Source organism: Erpetoichthys calabaricus, chromosome 15 (assembly GCF_900747795.2).
Source record: "Erpetoichthys calabaricus chromosome 15, fErpCal1.3, whole genome shotgun sequence".
NCBI lineage: Eukaryota > Metazoa > Chordata > Cladistia > Polypteriformes > Polypteridae > Erpetoichthys > Erpetoichthys calabaricus.
The window spans coordinates 30722701-30743033 of NC_041408.2; the positions used below are offsets into that span (position 1 = coordinate 30722701).

The 20333-nt window shown below is 40.5% G+C and overlaps 1 protein-coding gene across 3 annotated transcripts in view; it reads right to left on the minus strand.

The window, feature by feature from the left end:
* Positions 1-20333, minus strand: part of wdpcp (WD repeat containing planar cell polarity effector) — a 424187-nt gene that overhangs the window by 156107 nt on the left and 247747 nt on the right. For all 3 annotated transcript variants that reach the window (XR_007933616.1, XM_051919684.1, XM_028820594.2), the window contains 2 exons: positions 3618-3688; positions 3331-3390 (listed from right to left, as the gene is read on the minus strand). Coding sequence is in view for 2 of the 3 variants with exons in the window: in XM_051919684.1 (XP_051775644.1) it covers positions 3331-3390; positions 3618-3688 (131 nt within the window). In the remaining variant the exon portion in view is untranslated. The remainder of the gene's footprint in view (positions 1-3330; positions 3391-3617; positions 3689-20333) is intronic.

The following is a 20333-nucleotide window of genomic DNA, read 5'->3' on the forward strand; positions in this document are numbered from 1 at the left end:
CACCAAGCACACACTAGGGACAATTTAGGATCACCAATGTACCTAACCTGCATGTCTTTGGAATGTGGGAGGAAACCGGAGCACCCAGAAGAAACAGACATGGGGAGAACATGCAAACTCCACACAGTGAGGACCCAGGAAGCTAACCCAGGTCTCCTTACTGCGAGGCAGCAGTGCTACCACTGCGCCACCGTGCCGCCCTAAATAAAATCTTTAAATACAAAAATTCAATTGGGCAAGAAAAACCCAGGAAAAACTGTGTGGAAAAATCAGAATAAATTAAATATAAAACACCAATACAACGATCACAGAGGAAAGGTTTAGTAGAAGATTCATAACAGAAGAACCAATGCTATGGAATAAAAAAACATGTTCTTGAGTGAGTGAGCTTAAACTGGTGTTAGAAGGGATAGGAAGTCCATGGTTGTATGACATGTGTACCACAAGAAAGTTTCTATGGTGAACCGGTTAGATGCAGATGGCACCAGGAGCTGAAGTAGAGAAATGCTGGAATGCTAAAGCTGAGGGCAGTCAGCACAGGATTAGATATGAATTCCTGCACCTTTAACTGCAAGGTAGGGAGAAGACACAGACCCAGCCAGAGGGTCAGCCAGCTTGGTGGTCCCTGGATTTCGTAAGATAAAGCATATCCTGACTACAGAACTGAATACCACAATGGAGTTACAAACAGCTGCTCCCCACTAAATAACAATGATCCAAGAGTTAAGAAAGTGAGTTGGAGTGAAGGTACACTGGCAGGTGAGATTAAATATTATAACTGACATAAACTGCACAAGAGGATTTTCCTCTCCACATAGCAGACAAGGGAGACAAGCTTTGTAGTGAAGGCAAGTGTTCAGTGAGATTAATTTCATTTTTTTAATTATTCACATTATTCATCCTTTTATTATTTTTATAAGTAATATATTTATTTTGTACCCATGATCTTGTCTTGAACATTTTGATTCTGCCTCAAGCTTCATTTAAGAAATATCCATGCATCCATTCATTATCCAACCCGCTATTATCCTAACTACAGGGTCACGGGGGTCTGCTGGAGCCAATCCCAGCCAACACAGGGCGCAAGGCAGGAAACAAACACCGGGCAGGACACCAGCCCACCGCAGGGCTTCAGAAATATCATGTAGCCCATTTTACACATTTCCCATTTGTCATACAAGAAACATATTCCCTAGAAAAAAGATGCACAACTAAAAGAAGGCAGGCAAATGAATAAGAAAAAAATAGTTCTTCAGTTGGCCGAGGCTCTTGAGAAGGTGAAGGAAGAAAGACAGACAGACAGACAGACAGACAGACAGACAGACAGACAGACAGACAGACAGACAGACAGACAGACAGACAGACAGACAGACAGATAGATAGATAGATAGATAGATAGATAGATAGATAGATAGATAGATAGATAACTTTATTAATCCCAAAGGAGAAAAGCCAAGCAAAATGACACCTTTTATTGGCTAACTAAAAAGATTACAATATGCAAGCTTTCGAGGCAACTCAGGCCCCTTCTTCTCATTTTGCTTGGCTTTTTTCTACATTCATAATGGCTAACACGGTACAACACCCTAGTACTACTTAATCCCAAAGGGAAATTCACATACTCCAGCAGCAGCATACTGATACAAAAAACAATACTAAATTAAAGAGTAATAAAAATGCAGGTAAAAACAGACAATAACTTTGAATAATGTTAACATTGCATAGTTTGGGGGAGGAATGATCTCCGCAGACAAGCTGCTCCTCTGTTTGGAGATGATACTGTTTAGTGGATGCAGTGAATTCTCCATAATTGATAGGAGCCTGCTGAGCGCCCGTCGCTCTGCCACAGATGTCAAACTGTCCAGCTCCATGCCTACAATAGAGCCTGCCTTCCTCACCAGTTTGTCCAGGCGTGAGGCGTCCTTCTTCTTAATGCTGCCTCCCCAGCACACCACCATGTAGAAGAGGGTGCTCACCACAACCGTCTGATAGAACATCTGCAGCATCTTATTGCAGATGTTGAAGGACGCCAGTCTTCTAAGGAAGTATAGCTGGCTCTGTCCTCTCGTGCACAGAGAATCAGTATTGGCAGTCCAGTCCAATTTATCATCCAGCTGCACTCCCAGGTATTTATAGGTCTGCACCCTCTGCACACAGTCACCTCTGACGATCACGGGGTCCATGAGGGGCCTGGGCCTCCTAAAATCCACCACCAGCTCCTTGGTTTTGCTGGTGTTCAGGTGTAGGTGGTTTGAGTCGCACCATTTAACAAAGTCCTTGATGAGGTTCCTATACTCCTCCTCCTGCCCACTCCTGATGCAGCCCGTGATAGCAGTGTCATCAGCGAACTTTTGCACGTAGCAGGACTCCGAGTTGTATTGGAAGTTCGATGTATATAGGATGAACAGGACCGGAGAAAGTACAGTCCCCTGCGGCGCTCCTGTGTTGCTGACCACAATGTCAGACGTGCAGTTCCCAAGACGCACATACTGAGGTCTGTTTGTAAGATAGTCCACGATCCATGCCACTAGGTATGAATCTACTCCCATCTCTGTCAGCTTGTCCCTAAGGAGCAGAGGTTGGATGGTGTTGAAGGCGCTAGAGAAGTCTACAAACATAATTCTTACAGCACCACTGCCTCTGTCCAAGTGGGAGAGTGATCGGTGTAGCATATAGATGATGGCATCCTCCGCTCCTACCTTCTCTTGGTATGCGAATTGCAGAGGGTCGAGGGCGTGGCGTACCTGGAACACTCCAGACCTCCAGAACTGCCTGCACCTGGATTCCTGCCGGGTGGATAAACAATTCTTTCGTGCATTTCTCTAAACCCTACACTCTCTGAAAAATTTCCTGTGGGACTTGGCTATACAAAATAAGGCCACCACTGTATGTTTACAAGGAGACGGAGTCCCTTATCTGAGAAATGTTAACTACACCCTGTCACCAGTATGTGTGGGAGATCAGTCACTCAAGATCTCTTTCTTTCCATGTATTTCTCTTTGCACTCCTCAAGGGCCTTCTTTCTCTTTCTCTTTCTGACCAGAGACTCAGTGAATACAATACTTCAACAGGTCACTGCCCACCAATAACAAGGGATAAACAATTGCAAGGTTGTGAAATGCTTGACCCCATTCCTACATCAATGTGTGCAAGCCAGGAGCCAACAATGGAAACACTAATCCACTCACTCACTTGGAGATGGCTAATTCAGCTTCTGCAACACACATTTCAGGAGTTTCTGATTTTACTGTACTCCTCCATATTTTCTCAAAACACATTATTGTGAAAAGTATTTCAATGTACAGGACCAATGATATGAGCATTAACTACCTGACAGAAGTTCTTATTCTTCCATTTGCTCCACACTATGCTGCTATTTTGAAGTAGATCCTGAAAGACAGCACAATAAAGACAGACAAGTAAAATTTGTGTTTAGTTTCCCCATGTAAAATATGTGTGCTTCTGTATTAATGGTAAGCACATCAGATGAGCATACCAAACAAAGATGAAACAGTTTTCAAACCAGCCACATTAGAGTAGGGTAGCTGTGGGGACAGGAAATAGGTGAGTAACCATTTTTAAAAAAACTTCAAGTATCAACAGTAATTAAAGCATACCTCTAGTTCCTTCAGGTTGTCTCGAACCTTTTCAGGACGCTTGTTTTTTAGTGTCCATGCATACTCACGAGCTGAAAAGAAGGGTGGAAAAAAACAAAACAAAATTTTAGATAACAGTTCCTCTAACTTCACAATACATACATACAAACTACTGGAAAGTTCTGTCATCCGGCACACTATTTGGCAACTTATTCCAAATGTCTATGGTTCTCTGTGTGTGTAAACACATTCTAATATTTATTTTAATTAAGCCTTAAAGAGTCTTCATCTTGTGTTGCCACATTCTTATTGATGAACTACTGTTAAAATTGCAGCTGGAATCCACCATTTAAATTCACTTCATAATTCTGAACATTTCTTTCATGTCTCGTTAATATCCATTTGCTTAAAAGATTCAACTCCATCAATCTTTATATTATTTGTTAGTTTTTAGTTAATTGTAATTCTGCAATTGTGTTCTGTTCCTTCAAAGGAGGCAGGGCCATTCTGATGTCACAGTTTGCTGGGAAGACTTAGGAACTGGAGATCATTAATATAGAGCAGAGTTTCAGTAAGTATTGTATTTCTTTGTTTGCTCTGTCTAAACTTTACATTATTTCTCACTCCATTATAAAGATTCTGATTTCTGCACTATGTATTAGGACTTGGTTGATGGGCATTGACTTCTAGGCCAATCTTTTTTGAAAATTTCTGCCCTATCAAACTTTTCTTTGCATTTTTCTATTTTATGTTAAAAAAATCTTCCATTTATAAAGATTCTATGCTTGCTGTTTTTTACAAGCTGTGGGTTTGTGACCATTCTCTTACCTGAATTTTTGTGATATTTTTGGGAGTGTTAAGCTATTTTTGAAGCTTAAATCACTTTTGGGCAGGCAAAGCATAAGATAGACCATTGGAATGACTCCTTTTCCATGCAGGCAAAGGAGGCCTGTCTTAGCCAATGAAGCCTTTTGGAGGTGTCATACTGCTTTTGACTGTAAATTATAACACTGCCCAAGTCTGATTTGTGTACAGGTCCAACTGTAATGGTTATGCTGACTCCAGGCTATCTGCCATTCCACTTACTTTAGTGTAATCCTCAAACTTTACCATTTTGTTAGATACATTTTTATCAGGATGTATTGATTGATGAGGAACACTGCTTTTCACATCAATTATTTAGGAGCAAGTTCTTCTCACTAATTTTCCACCTATCTACATAGCACATCTTGAACTCTCACTTATTTTACTCTGATAACAAGCTTCTCCTGTGGTAACTTATTAAAAGCTTTTCAAAAATGAAGATAAACAATATCATATGTACGATTCCAATCAAACACTTTTGTTGACTCCTCACAGTATGTTTGCATATTCATGAAATGCAATCTTCTCATCTAAAACCTGACATGTTGCTGAGTTTGTCTTTAATAATCTACCTATGAGAAATGTTAAATTTACTGGCGTATAGTTACTAGGATTGGCTTGTCCGTATTTTTAATACAACAGTATAATATTTGCTAGCTTTTAATCTTTAGAAATTTACTGAGTGTGTTGCGATTTCCAAAAAATATGCTTTAAGGTTTTTTATATCATATCACTAGCTTTTATTGTGTTCATAAGAATTACTTACGATTTGAAATCACGTCAGGTTTTTTTTTTCTTGCTCAACACCTTCTGTCTCACCAGTATAAGATACTCCCACATCTGATGTACTATTCAACTTGTCTTGATGTCTAGTTATGCAAGATTTGAAGCTTTTTGACCCTCTAGAAACCCCATAAAAAATATTTTTTAGGCCATTGACTACATTTTTTGCAGGAAATTTCACCCTTATGAAAAACAGTAAATCAATAGGTGTCTACAGCAAAAATGACCAGAAGGTCTTGAAGGTGTGTATGCCACACCCAACTGACCCCAGAGGTAGATTCCCTAATGGGATATGTGGGGGTCAACGTTACTCCTTTTCATAAAACTTCAAAAAATAAGGATCAGTAATAAAGGTGTGTGGAGTATCATTTTCATGGTACTTCAAGGTTGCTGAAAATTTTTGACACTTGATTGTAGTCCTAGCCATCTAAGATTCCCATAAGGTTAAAAAGCACCATAAGTATGTGGGGTATTGTTTAAAATAATTTATGGTAAAAAATTTTGAATACTGTTATTTTTATTATTTTTGATCTTTAACTAGGAATCTGGCCCTCTATGGACCTGTATCAGGTGGTGAAAAATATTACCTTTCTATTATGACTGGGAATATTTAGACTGTAAACCTTTATATTTCAGCATACATTTTAATATTTCAAATATCTGACACAATTATTCTTGTTTAGGACAGCATGGTGGCACTTGTAATAAGCTGCCCGGACACAGACAGACGGACACCATATTCAAGTCCACCATACGTTTATTATTCATAATAATAAGTCCAAAAAAGTGCACAAACCCAGAGCCTCCAGCACCAATCTCCCCCAAAGTCCAGGCTCTCACTCTCTCTGCCTGCTCTCAAGCCGCCTCCTGTCTCCTGCCTCCAAACCTTGTCCTCTCCTCCCCCGACTCCAGTCCTTCTTTGCAGGGAGGCGGCCCCTTTTATAAGTGCCCGGATGGGCTCCAGGTGATCCCCGACACTCATTAGACACTCCCCTGTGTGGCGGAAGTGCCGGCTGTGTTCCCGGAAGCCCTCCAGGTGTTCCCAGTCTTCTTCCCCCCGGCACTTCCTGGTGTGGCGGAAGTGTTGGGGTTCCGGGTCCTTCAGGCATGGGGGCGTCCCCTGGCGGAGACCACGGGCCCCTACAGGGTGGGGCTTCCAAGCCCTGCACCCGTGGCCTCTAATGGAACCAGGGCGGTCGCCCTCTCGTGTTCTGGAGGAGGCATGAACCCTCCTCCTGTCTTCCTGGGCGTCCCAGCTGTAGGTAGCACCCAGCCGTCTGCCACACACTACTGACCTACAATAAGCAGTCCAGGGTTCGTGTCCCGGGTCTTCTTTGTGTGGAGTTTGCATTTTCTCTCTGTGTCTGTGTGGATTTCTTTCAGATCAATGGTTTCCTCCCACAGTCCAAAGATATGCAGGTTAGGTGAAATGGTTACACTAAATTAGCCATAGTGTGTGTGTGTTCACTCTGTGATGTACTGGTGCCCTGTCCAGGGAATTGTTCTTGTCTTGCACCTTATGCTTGCTGGGATGGACTCCAGCCCACCATGACTCTGCTCAGCAATAAACAGTTTTAGAACATGGCAAGGCATTCTTGCTTATTTTGTTCTTCTACCTCATGAAGTAAATCATTACTTTACATTAAATTACATTTCTTATTAGCAGCTTACGCTAATTCAGACTTTGTTAATTCAAGTCTTTTTATTTGTAGTGGCAAATCTCTAAATCACTGAGTACCTTCTTAATAGTCCTTGCAGCTATTGAGTGCTTTTCAAGAACTTCACACACAAAAACATCAGAAAATATTAATTTAGAGCATATTTGATTTCATTCTTACTGCCCCAAATACATTTCACCTCCACTTTGACTATTCTTTTCTCTCTATTATAAAAAAAAATCCTGGAGAGTAACAGTAGGGTTTTTGAGACGTGATCTTCATGTTAAGATCACCGAAGACAGTTAAAAGACCCACGAGGACCTTAAACATGAGACATTGTGCCAAGAGATTGACCTAGGACCGTCTCGCGATGACGTAGAACATGAGATTCTTGCAAGACACGCCCTACTTACGATCAATATCAAATAAGAAAACGGGGCAGCAAAATATTCAGTCGTCTAAAGGATTTGAGCACACACAGATCCAGGGTCTCAGCGCATATAAAGCGTATAAGGACAATACGTTATAAATGAAACGTCGACAACTAAGCGAAGAAGAAAGCAGCGCAGAGAAAAGAGACTCAAAAGCGTTAAAGAGAAAAATGAGCAAAAAAGAAAAAATAATCTAGGTGCAAATTCCTAAAATAAGGAAAGTAATTATCAGCCCGTAACAAGTGGAACTGAAACAAAGCATGTCCAATCGGGCTCAGTATTAAAAGACAGAGTAAAAGACAAAGTAGAACTTCACAAACACGTTCACAAATGTTGGAGCTATACACATGCAGAGCAGATTATGAAAGCAGGGTAATTCGAAAGGCTCAAAAAAAAAAAGTATGCACGATACAAATGTGGAGAAAGTTAAAGAATATGAAAGTAGGAAAATTAGAAAGTATAAAAAAAGAAAGTAAAGATCACAGTAGCGCAAACAAATGGAAAATATTATTCGAAAAAGGGAAAATAATCACCATGGATCAGGTGTCATTGAAAAAAAAGCAGGACAAAGCGAGGTCAGGAATAAAAGACCGAGTAGAAAACAAAGTAAAACGTCATAAAGACGTTACAAAACAAAGGGGGCAAATACATGCAAGAGCAGGTTAGAGATAATGAAAACTAGAATTCAAAAGACTAAAAAAAAACGTAAGTGCGAAACACATGCAGAGCAAGATACAGAATATGAAAGCAGAAAAAAACGACAGTGTCAAAAAAAGAAAGTAAACATCACATTAGCGCAAAAAAAGATAAATTATTACTCTGAGAAATAACTAAAAGGCAAATAGAAATTGAATATATGGACACAGGTGATATGTCAGAAGTATGTAAATATTGTAAGGCTTTAAAGTTTAAGTCAGAGAGTTTCAAAAACGTGGTTTACCTCACATGCATTTATTGGTTACTTTGCAAAAAAAATTATTAACTGCTGATGGTGTAGATCGTTTTGTCTGTGCTGAAATTCCAAACAGAGAAATCTATCCTGAATTATGGTACAAAGTCATTAAATACATGTCTCACGGACCTCATTATAAAGATTCAGCATATTGGGACTCGAAAGATTCTAAATATTGTTTTTACATAAGTTCTGAAATAAAAGTGAAACTAATGAAATAGCAACAATTCAAAGAAAAAAAAATCTTAAAAGTGTCTATCCGGAAAACCAAACACGAGGGTTAGCGAGTGAAGTATTGAAAGATCCACTTCAGGTCAACTTTTGCATTGTTTGTCATATTCGTCCATAATTGCATTTTTAATATCCTTTTTAACCATTCCATTCATGCCTTCAAAAGCCTTATGCTGACGTTAATTGTCTTCAGTGTGTTAGGATTTATCTTAAATTTCCTTATGTTTCTAAATTATGGACTGACCTTGTCTTCAATAGAATGCAAAATCCCTTAAACCTGTTCTGCTCCTTCTCAATCATCATCATTGTTAAGTTTATTCCTTCTAGATTTTGCAATATTTGCCAAAAATTGGCCTTATCTAAAATAAATTTACCAGTTTTAGTTTGTGTAAACACACTGACAAAACACAGTGAAAGTTATTATATTACGCTCAATGGATCCTAGTGGATGTGATTAATTTTATCCCCAAATCCTATTTTGTTGTTGTCTAATACAAAATTCATGAATTGGATGAACATCAATTTTCAAGAGGTAACTTTAGTCGCCTTATTAGACTTTAGTCTATTATTATTTTGCAAACCATATTAAGATACATTAAAGATGGCAACAACACTTTTTTATTTATTCAGAAAGCTACAGTAAGCTGGATTTTCACAAAATTAGCGACAAAACTCATATCCTTTAATGATGGTAAATTTCTTCTGTGACACAAGGTGGTGTCTGATAAGGTTTTAAAATTTTTTTGTTGACTTTATTTTCAAAATCCATCTAATTTTCAGACAGTTTTCAAAAATCTAATATAAGAAAGCAAAATTATGATAAATGATCACAAGCAATTTAACTTCTTACTTCACAAGTCTCTTATGATCGATTCAATTGTGAATTTCCCCTTGGGGATTAAAAAGTATCTATCTATCTGTCTTCTCCTAAATTATGATGATGTGATGTTCTGTGTGGTTTAGATGGCAACTTTCACTTGGAGAATTGTCTGGGACGTGTATTAGATCTGGATCTTGAAAATTCCCTGGTCAACTTTGATGGAATTCTTGACCCTGATTTGTTTACACATGAACCAGACCTGGAAATTTACTAATAATTAAAAGTGTATGCATGAAAAGGGTAATAATTTTTGTTTTTAATCTTTGGATAGGGTTGTGCAGTTTTTTTTCACAGTTTATATATTAATTATCTTTGCCTTTTTTTTTTGAATAGGTTCCTTTGATCTTTTCTATCCAATTGTCGACTGACTCTTTCAGTTTTGGTCATATTTCTCCATTGTCCAGCTGTCCAAGTCCATTTTTAAACATTACTTTCAGGTACACTATTATTACTCCAAAACTTGGGCAAGATCATAGTACTTGTGAGAAGCAGCCCGGACACAGACAGACGGACATCATATGTTCACCCAACACACGTTTATTATACATATTTACAGTTTATTGTTGCACAAACCCAGTGCCTCCTGCACCAATCCCCCAAAGTCCAGACCTCTCTCTACAGTGCCTGCCTCCTTCAGGCCGCCTCCACTCCTCTCCAGCACGACTCTCGTCCACATCCACCCGACTCCAGTCATCATTTGCAGGGAGGCGGCCCCTTTTATACACCAACGGATGGGCTCCAGGTGCTTCCCGACACTCCTCCACGGACACTCCCCTGTGTGGCGGAACTGCCGGCAGTGCTCCCGGAAGCCCTCCGGGTTTCCCCAGTCTTCTTCCCCCCAGCAGTTCCGGGTGTGGCGGAAGTGCTGAGGTCCAGGGCTCTCCAGGCACTGGGGCGCCCCCTGGCGTTGACCACGGGCCCCTACAGGGTTGAGGCTTCCCAGCTCTGTACCCATGGCCCCCAAAGGAACCAGGGCAGTCGCCCCCTAGTGGTCCGGAGGAGGCATAAGCCCTCCTCATGTCCTCCTGGGGGTCCCGGCTGGGGATGGCACATACTCTTGAATGACTATCCTCCCCAATGGTAACTTAACCGTGAAGAAGATAAGGAGGTGAAGATCTGTCTGCAAATGCCTAGGCTCCCATAAAATAATACACGGTAAGACTTATTACGGCCATATCTCACCTTGTATTTATATAGGTATGTCACCATAAAACTTTTCCTTAATCACAGGTAGGACTAAATCCACATGCCTGAACTCGTTTTTTTTTTTTTTTTGGATCCTGCATGAGGGCGCCATGGTGGCGCAATGGTAGCACTTCGCAGCTAGGAGACCCGGGTTCACTTCCCGGGTCCTCCCTGCGTGGAGTTTGCATGTTCTCCCCGTGTCTGCGTGGGTTTCCTCCCACAGTCCAAAGACATGCAGGTTAGGTGGATTGGCGATTCTAAATTGGCCCTAGTGTGTGCTTGGTGTGTGGGTGTGTTTGTGTGTGTCCTGCGGTGGGTTGGCACCCTGCCCGGGATTGGTTCCTGCCTTCTGCCCTGTGTTGGCTGGGATTGGCTCCAGCAGACCCCCATGACCCTGTGTTTGGATTCAGCGGGTTGGAAAATGGATGGATGGATGGATGGATGGAATGCATTTCATAAATAAATGGAGATTGAAATACAAAATCAACACTCAACAAATTACAGTTTTTACTTTTTTTTTTTTATTAAATTTTTTTTTTTTAAAGTTCTTTGTTCCATGTGCCTTTGCTACTAATAATTATCGTTTGAATAATCAGTAATAAAGGGGGAAATGGGTCTTAAGGTAAGGTCCACTTTTGATTAGCAATGCAAGATGGACATGCTGAGTTGGATATAAAATTAACAAATTTCTCCTTGGCTTAGTTGGAGATGAGCATGCAAATTTCAAAATTAATTTAGTTTTCAGATACTTTATAAAAAACGTTAATCAGTAAATGAAAGTTACTTTATTAAAAATTTGTGTTGTGTAGCTTCCCGTGTACCGTGAACTCTTTCATACACTCCCCCATTGCTCTTGGCTGTCACCATCTCATATTGATCCAGGTTGCTAAGCTTAGGGCTGCCCTTTTCAGTGGTGATTTTGGCCATACCTGAAATTTCCTTTATATGTACCAAGGTTGTCAAAAGTATTCAAATTTGATTTTAACATTTTAATAATACTTTAATACTTAATTTTTAAGGTATTGCTTCTATAGTGTACATTATGAATACACTTCTGGTTCACATCTTTTGCTTCACACATTTTTTATTGTTTACACCAGTGGTTCCCAAACTCAGTCCTGCAGGTTTTTGTTACAACCAGATTCACAATAAGTGATAATAACTGATGATAACTGATCTAATTTAGTTAGCTGGTCTTTTTTTCTCTTCTGTTATTCTGCATTCAGAAAACCACAGCAGTGTGATTTTTACATTATAAGACATTTAGAAATATTTCTATTTTTGGCTATAGCTTTAAATGCTTAACTCTTTATTGTTGTTTCCATATTACTTTTCCCATATTCTGTATAGTCTGCTTCCTTCATTGTATCCTAATAGTAACAATTAAAAACAAGCAAAGCAGACATCTGGGAGAACAACACTAAATGATGAAAGGTTGCAACTGCTTCAGCTTCAGACCCATTAATTAGTCAATAATAGAAAGACAGAATGGAACTCAGGATGAACATAAATTAAAAGTAAAACAAAAATATCCACACAAAATTGCTTACGTTTTATTATTAAAATTTATTAACACACTTACTTTTGTAATTTCTTCATTGACTCCACAACACAGAAACTGGGAAATCACAGCTCACTTAATTAGGCTAGGAGTCCAAATAAAACAGAAGCTGATTGGAATGACCAGATTTGGGAACTACTAACTTACAGAACTTTACTCTTACCGTTTACAAAACTACTTGAAATATTCGCATTTAATGACTAAAATTTCTACTATTTGTTTTTATCAATGTAAATATTTTAAATCATACAGAACTGCAATTTGTTAAAATATTTATTGAGTTACATTAATTTACTCAATTGGATATCAAAATTGAGTAAATTTAATTTAAAATTTAAATTTCAATACTTTTCTTAGTATCATATTGAAGTTGGAAATTTTGGTATCATGACAACCGTAATGTGTACAGATTTCTCTAATGTTAACATTAACTTATTTAACTCAAAATATCTTCCTCTGTTTTGTTAATAACTAGCAAGACATACAAATTCATACACTGCTCACAAAAACATCAAAGAGTGAGATGCTGGTGCCTGGTCATCTCGTTTGGAATCAGGTCATTGTGATATCCACTGACAACATCATCATTTAACAAAATACAGCAGTATAGATTTAAACATGAAAGTAACTTGAGAACCTCACAACCACTCAAATAAACTGCTGAAAAAAATTAAAGGAAAACTTTGAAAACACATCAATGGGAAAAAAAATCCTGCTGGATATCTCTACTGATATGGACTGGTAAATGCGTTAGGAACGAAAGGATGCCACATTGTTTGATGGAAATGAAAATTATCAACCTACAGAGGGCTGAATTCAAAGACACCCCGAAAATAAAAGTGAAAAAATGATGCAGCAAGCTAGTCCATTTTGCTGAAATTTCATTGCAGTAACTCAAAATTTTTCTCAGCAGTTTGTACGGACTCCACGTGCTTGTATGTATGCCTGACAACATCGGGGCATGCTCCTAATGAGATGACGGATGGTTTCCTGGGGGATCTCCTCCCAGATCTGGACCAGGGCATCACTGATCTCTTGGACAGTCTGAGGTGGAACCTGCAGTTTCTGGATGGACCACGACATAATGTTCCAGAGGTGTTCTATTGGATTGAAGTCAGGTGAGTGTGGGGGCCAGTCAATGGTATCAATTCCTTCATCCTCCAGAAACTGCCTGCATACTCTCGCCACATGAGGCTGGGCATTGTCGCACACCAGAAGGAACTCAGGACCCACTGCACCAGCATAGGGTCTGACAATGGGTCCAAGGATTTCATTCCGAAACCTAATGGCATTCAAGGTGTCATTATCTAGCATGTAGAGGTCTGTGTGTCCCTCCATGGATATGCCTCCCCAGACCAACACTGACCCACCACCAAATCAGTCATGCTGAACGATGTTAAAGGCAGCATAACGTTCTCCACGGCTTCTTCAGACCCTTTCACGTCTGTCACATGTGCTCAGGGTGAACCTGCTGTCATCTGTGAAAAGCACAGGGCATTAGTGGTGGACCTGCCAATTCTGGTATTCTATGGCAAATGCCAATTGAGCTCCACGGTGCCGGGCAGTAAGCACAGGGCCCACTAGAGGACGTCGGGCCCTCAGGCCACCCTCGTGAAGTCTGTTTCTGATTGTTTGGTCAGAGACATTCACACCAGTGGCCTAATGGAGGTCATTTTGTAAGCCTCTGGCAGTGCTCATCCTGGCAATCCTTGCCCAAAGGAGCAGATACCGGTGGGTCCTGCTGATGGATTAAGGACCTTCTACGATCCTGTCCAGCTCTCCTAGAGTAACTGCCTGTATCCTGGAATCTCCTCCATGACCTTGAGACTGTGCTGGGAGACACAGCAAACCTTCTGGCAATGGCACGTACTGATGTGCCATCCTGGAGAAATTGGACTACCTGTGCAACCTCTGTGGGGTCCAGGTATCTCCTCATGCTACCAACAGTGACACTGACCGTAGCCAAGTGCAAAACTACTGAAAAAACAGCCTGAAAAGATGAGGAGGGAAAAATGTCAGTGGCCTCCACCTGTTAAACCATTCCTGTTTTGGGGGTTGTCTCATTGTTGCCCCTCTAGTGCACCTGCTGTTAATTTCATTAACACCAAAGCAGGTAAAAGTGATTAACAACCCCCTCTGCTACTTAACTGACCACATCAATATCCCAGAAGTTGCTTTACTCTGATTAAAAAGTGTTCCTTTAATTTTTTTGACCAGTATATATTAGCTATGAACTGCCTAAATTTAAACTGCAAAACCTTTAGAAACGAACAGCTTTGAGGTGAAAATGGACAAGCTGCAATAACACAGAAAGAACGCACAAAATAAACAGGCTGCACAACTCAAACACAAGACTCTGGGGCAGATCAGCATGAGGCCAGCAAACAACTGAAAAAATGATTCTCTACATATCTGTTCTTTCCACACCAGAAGCCTGTGCTTCTTTGAAATGGAGGCATCACACTGCTGGCTTCTTTTCCACACAGTCGAAGCAGCATGCCTAAGGCTTCCCCGGTGGCTTTTTCAAATTTTGTATCATCAGGCGGTCCTCCTCAGCAGTGGGCAAAGATCAACTATTCCTCAGCCCTATTCTCATCAACGCAATGCCTTGTGCACAATGTATACCTGTTGTTGTTCTGCTTTCATATTTTTAAATTACAGTGGCTAACTTAATGGATCAAAATGACATAGGACATTTCATACCTTTTTACTGACTTGCACTCCAAAGCCATGAATGAGAAAAGCTTAAACTGGAAGTGCAAAAGCATGATTAAAAAGAAAAAAGTGTCCTTCATTAATTTTCATGCTATGAATAAGCGGCTGTCCTGTTCAAGGCCCATTGTTTAACTGAAACGTTCAGGTTGCAGAAGCGCACACACCGAAGGGTAAGCCTAGAACACCGCAAGGCCAATTGGTCTGGCTCCTCAGGCGGAAACAGGTTTGCATCACCCTGGACTACGGCAAACATCATCACTTTAGTAGATACAATTTTTTTCTGGAACATATGATGGAAAAGTAGAAAAAGTGGCTTAAGAAAACAAAATTGTTGGTTGTTGTAAACACTGCATAATAAGTTAAGTCAATGAGCGAAGCTTAACAACTTATTTTGCACAGCTAGTGTCCTTAGTGCAGCCCTTTTCCCAATCTGGTTGCAGTTTTAAACATAACAACCCATCCTGAAATGCTAACATAAAACCAATTTAATTAAAGTGTTCCCACTTTGGCTTTGCACTTCTAGATTAACTATGTTCATATGTTTAGCATGAACTCTTTTTTTGTAAGCAACACACAACAAAGACTTCCTAACTTAAACCTCTTGATGCACTGCCCACTATATTTATAGATTAGAACTCTGACTGGCATTTCAAAGGTGCATTATTAATTTTGCACACATTGTTGCACTGCATTCTAACACCACACCTGTTTAAACTCCTTGTGTTATAGTTCATTTTTAAAGCGGTACAAAAACAAAAAGGGTATACTTTTCATGAAAACCATAGCAGAGGACAATTGTCACTTCATATATGGTGCTCACACAGCAGTGCAGTAGTAAGTGCTGCAGCCTCACAGCTCTAGGGTTTGCATGCATTCCCCTTGGGCTTTTCCCAGGTGCTTATGCTTCTCCAATATTCGAAAAACAAGTACAGTATATCAAATAAACTGGTGAATCTGAATTATTCTTGTGTGAGTGAGGGTAAAGTTGGGTACATTGTCACGTTTCTGATACATGCTATGTCCTCAATAATGTTGAGATAGATATCAGTCTCCTGTAATGGAAAAACTGGATTCAGAAAATGGATAGCTGGGCTTGTTTTGCTGAAATATTAAATGACTGAAAACTATTTTCTAAAGAGTAGTACATACCCCAATCAACCCAAAAGACACCCATCATAGGCTTCTCCTCTTGTTGGTGCTTTAATATACCAAGTTAAAAAACAGTCACTTGAATTTCAGCTCTTGTTCTCCACTTTTTGTAGAGCTTCTGCAGTTAATATTAGGATGACTAAATTCCCTCATAGCTATGGCATCCCCCTTTATTCGCTTTACTGATATAATGAAATTGTTTTATATTAACGCTGTTAATCTGAGTTGGGTTGTCTATAACAAAGCCCCAATGTCAAGACTTTATACTTAATACATTTCACAGGTCAACAAGATTTTGCTAGCTGTGAACTTTCGGCGTATCTTATAAATTTTGGCCTGCTGATCTCAGAAATCACCTGAATTTTCCTATTACATACCCTTCTATTGCAATCACTCATTTTTGTGGTTCTTCTCATATCATAACTATACTTATACAGTACAACAACTGGAATATCTGTGGTGATCTTAACGTAGTTGAACTGCCACTAGGAATGCAGCTCAGATATGCCTAGTCTGACTGTTTCATTTGTTGCGTTTCAGCCAGGGTAGCCCCTGTGGCTGTGGTTCAAACTCAATTTTAGGTCTGTTTTGGTCACTACACCGTAATGGATTGAAATCTTGCAGCTCCCGCAAGGTCCCCCTGCTCAAGAAGGCACATGTACAGGCCCATCTTAAGTTTGCCAGTGAACATAATTATTTCCCCCACTGTATTTCTAAAGCAGAAGTCAAAATATTTAAAACAAAATAAAATTAAATATGTATCAAAATCACTGCTTAATATGTAAACTGAAGAAAGCAAAAATAATTGTTTTTAGTTTTTGGGCGGCACAGTGGTGTAGTGGTGGCACTGCTGCCTCGCAGTTAGAAGACCTGGGTTTGCTTCCCGGGTCCTCCCTGTGTAAAGTTTGCATGTTCTCCCCGTATCTGCGTGGGTTTCTTCCGGGTGCTCCGGTTTCCTCCCACAGTCCAAAGAGATGCAGGTTAGGTGCATTGGCGATCCTAAATTGTCCCTAGTGTGTGTGTGCCCTGCAGTGGGCTGGCACCCTCCCCGGGGTTTGTTTCCTGCCTTGCGCCCTGTATTGGCTGGGATTGGCTCCAGCAGACCCCCCGTGACCCTGTTGTTAGGATATAGTGGGTTGGATAATGGATGGTATAGTTTTTTTTCCCTGTATTTTGCCTCATACAATTTCTTGTATTATGAATTTGTTAGTTTTTGCATACCCCTTGGGGTCAGAGTGCAGGGTCAGCCATTATACAGTGCCCTTGGAGCAATTGCATGTCAAGGGCCTCGATCAAGGGCCCAGCAGAGTAGGATCTCTGGAGCACAGATTGATCAAAAAGGCAAATAAGTGGTCAGAAGGACATATATTTCTATATATTTTTATTTTCAGAAAGCTACACTAAGCTGAATTTTTTATGAGTTGTATCATAAACCCCACATCATTTAATGAAGCTCTGTGAAGTAGGTGCTGGGCTGCAGCTACTGGGCTCAAAAACATTCTCATTGACTTGGATGGAGATCTCTTTTCAAAAGATATCCATACTTATACAACATCTTGCCTTCCTGGTCATACTACAACATTAACAAAAACAGCACTTATTTATATAGTACACTAGCCGTCCCCTGAGGCTCTGCCCACGTAGTAGTGAAATAGGACAAACTTTAAAAATCAATAAACAAACAGGTATCGCTAGCTAAGCAGAGGCAAGGTACACTCAAAAACGTGGCCAGAAATAGACCGATTCGAACGGAGGTGGCGCGTGAGTGAGGCGTCCCCGCACGGCTTCCCACTTCTCGCTTCTGCCTCCCCTTGGCCCACAGCCTCTGTCTTGCATTCACACGAATAAATCGCTCCTGCAAGTGAACTATGATATTTAGCGTGATGAGAGAAGTCACAAAATAGAAAAAAACCCCAAACTAATTCCGCTAAGTAGTTCTCTCGTGAAAAGCAGACAGACAGACAGATGTTGGATTTTATATTTATATATAGAGACTTTCATAAATACAGTGCATCCGGAAAGTATTCACAGCGCATCACTTTTTCCACATTTTGTTATGTTACAGCCTTATTCCAAAACGGATTAAATTCATTTTTTTCCTCACAATTCTACACACAACACCCCATAATGACAACGTGAAAAAAGTTTACTTGAGGTTTTTGCAAAATTATTAAAAATAAAAAAACTGAGAAAGCACATGTACATAAGTATTCACAGCCTTTGCCGTGTAGCTCGAAATTGAGCTCAGGTGCATCCTGTTTTCGCTGATCACCCTTGAGATGTTTCTGCAGCTTAATTGGAGTCCACCTGTGGTTAATTCAGTTGACTGGACATGATTTGGAAAGGCACACACCTGTCTATATAAGGTCCCACAGTTGACAGTTCATGTCAGAGCACAAACCAAGCATGAAGTCAAAGGAATTGTCTGTAGACCTTCGAGACATGATTGTCTCGAGGCACATATCTGGGGAAGGTTACAGAAAAATTTCTGCTGCTTTAAAAGTCCCAATGAGCACAGTGGCCTCCATCATCCGTAAGTGGAAGAAGTTCGAAACCACCAGGACTCTTCCTAGAGCTGACCGGCCATCTAAACTGAGTGATTGGGGGAGAAGGGCCTTAGTCAGGGAGGTGACCAAGAACCCGATGGTCACTTTGTCAGAGCTCCAGAGGTCCTCTGTGGAGAGAAGAGAACCTTCCAGAAGGACAACCATCTCTGCAGCAATCCACCAATCAGTCCTGTATGGTAGAGTGGCCAGACGGAAGTCACTCCTTAGTTATAGGCACTTGGCAGCCTGCCTGGAGTTTGCCAAAAGGCACCTGAAGGACTCTCAGACTTTGAGAAAGAAAATTCTCTGGTCTGATGAGACAAAGATTGAACTCTTTGGTGTGAATGTCAGGCATCACATTTGGAGGAAACCTGGCACCGCTCATCACCAGGCCAATACCATCCCTACAGTGAAGCATGGTGGTGGCAGCATCATGCTGTGGGGATGTTTTTCAGCGGCAGGAACTGAGAGACTAGTCAGGATAAAGGGAAAGATGACTGCAGCAATGTACAGAAACATCCTGGATGAAAACCTGCTCCAGAGCGCTCTTGACCTCAGACTGTGGTGGCGGTTCATCTTTCAGCAGGACAACGACCCTAAGCACACAGCCAAGATATCAAAGGAGTGGCTTCAGGACAACGCTGTGAATGTCCTTGAGTGGCCCAGCCAGAGCCCAGACTTGAATCCGATTGAACATCTCTGGAGAGATCTTAAAATGGCTGTGCACCGACGCTTCCCATCCAACCTGATGGAGCTTGAGAGGTGCTGCAAAGAGGAATGGGCGAAACTGGCAAAGGATAGGTGTGCCAAGCTTGTGGCATCATATTCAAAAAGACTTGAGGTTGTAATTGCTGCCAAAGGTGCATTGACAAAGTATTGAGCAAAGGCTGTGAATACTTATGTGCATGTGATTTCTCATTTTTTTTTATTTTTAATAAATTTGCAAAAACCTCAAGTAAACTTTTTTCACGTTGTCATTATGGGGTGTTGTGTGTAGAATTGTGAGGAAAAAAATGAATTTAATCCGTTTTGGAATAAGGCTGTAACATAACAAAAGGTGGAAAAAGTGATGCGCTGTGAATACTTTCTGGATGCACTGTATGTGTAAGCATAAAGTGCTTTCTTTACAAGTAGTAAAACTAATTTATAACAGGTGAAAATTTAAAGAATCTAGTTTAAAAATCGCTCATAGTTAAAATGGTAGAAGCCAACATGTGCTTTGGTAACATATGATGTGGTCTGATGACCAGAGAAGAGATGAAAACAAGAACTTCAAACAGTGAGGACGAGGCAGAGAATAAACCTTTAGGGCAGTGGTTCTTAAACTTTTTATCTCGTGACCCAATTCTGCCTGTTGCGTGTCTTCTCAATCCATTATCTCTATGGAACAGCTGATCATCGTCCAGTTCTCCCTTGAAGAACTGGCACCGGTTCTTGTCCTCACTTTTGGCCGTTGGAGAATCATAGCCATTCGTCTTCCTTGGGGTTTGTTTCAGTCATTGCTAGGCTTTCCGCTAACCATTCACAACCCTTTCTTTTTTGGTACAATTATAATTCAAGACTCAGCGTGACCCAGTTATAGACATCATGCAAACCAAAATGCTTGATGAACCACAAGATACGAAACATTGCTCTAGGGGTTCCATTGTCAAAAGGCCACCCAAGTCCACCTGTGCATTCAGTAGACTAAAAGGAACAACTTTATGAAAAGTCTCACATTAAATATATTCAACTAACAATTAGAAATGTATTAAAACAGGGGTGAACATTAAGGCATATGCA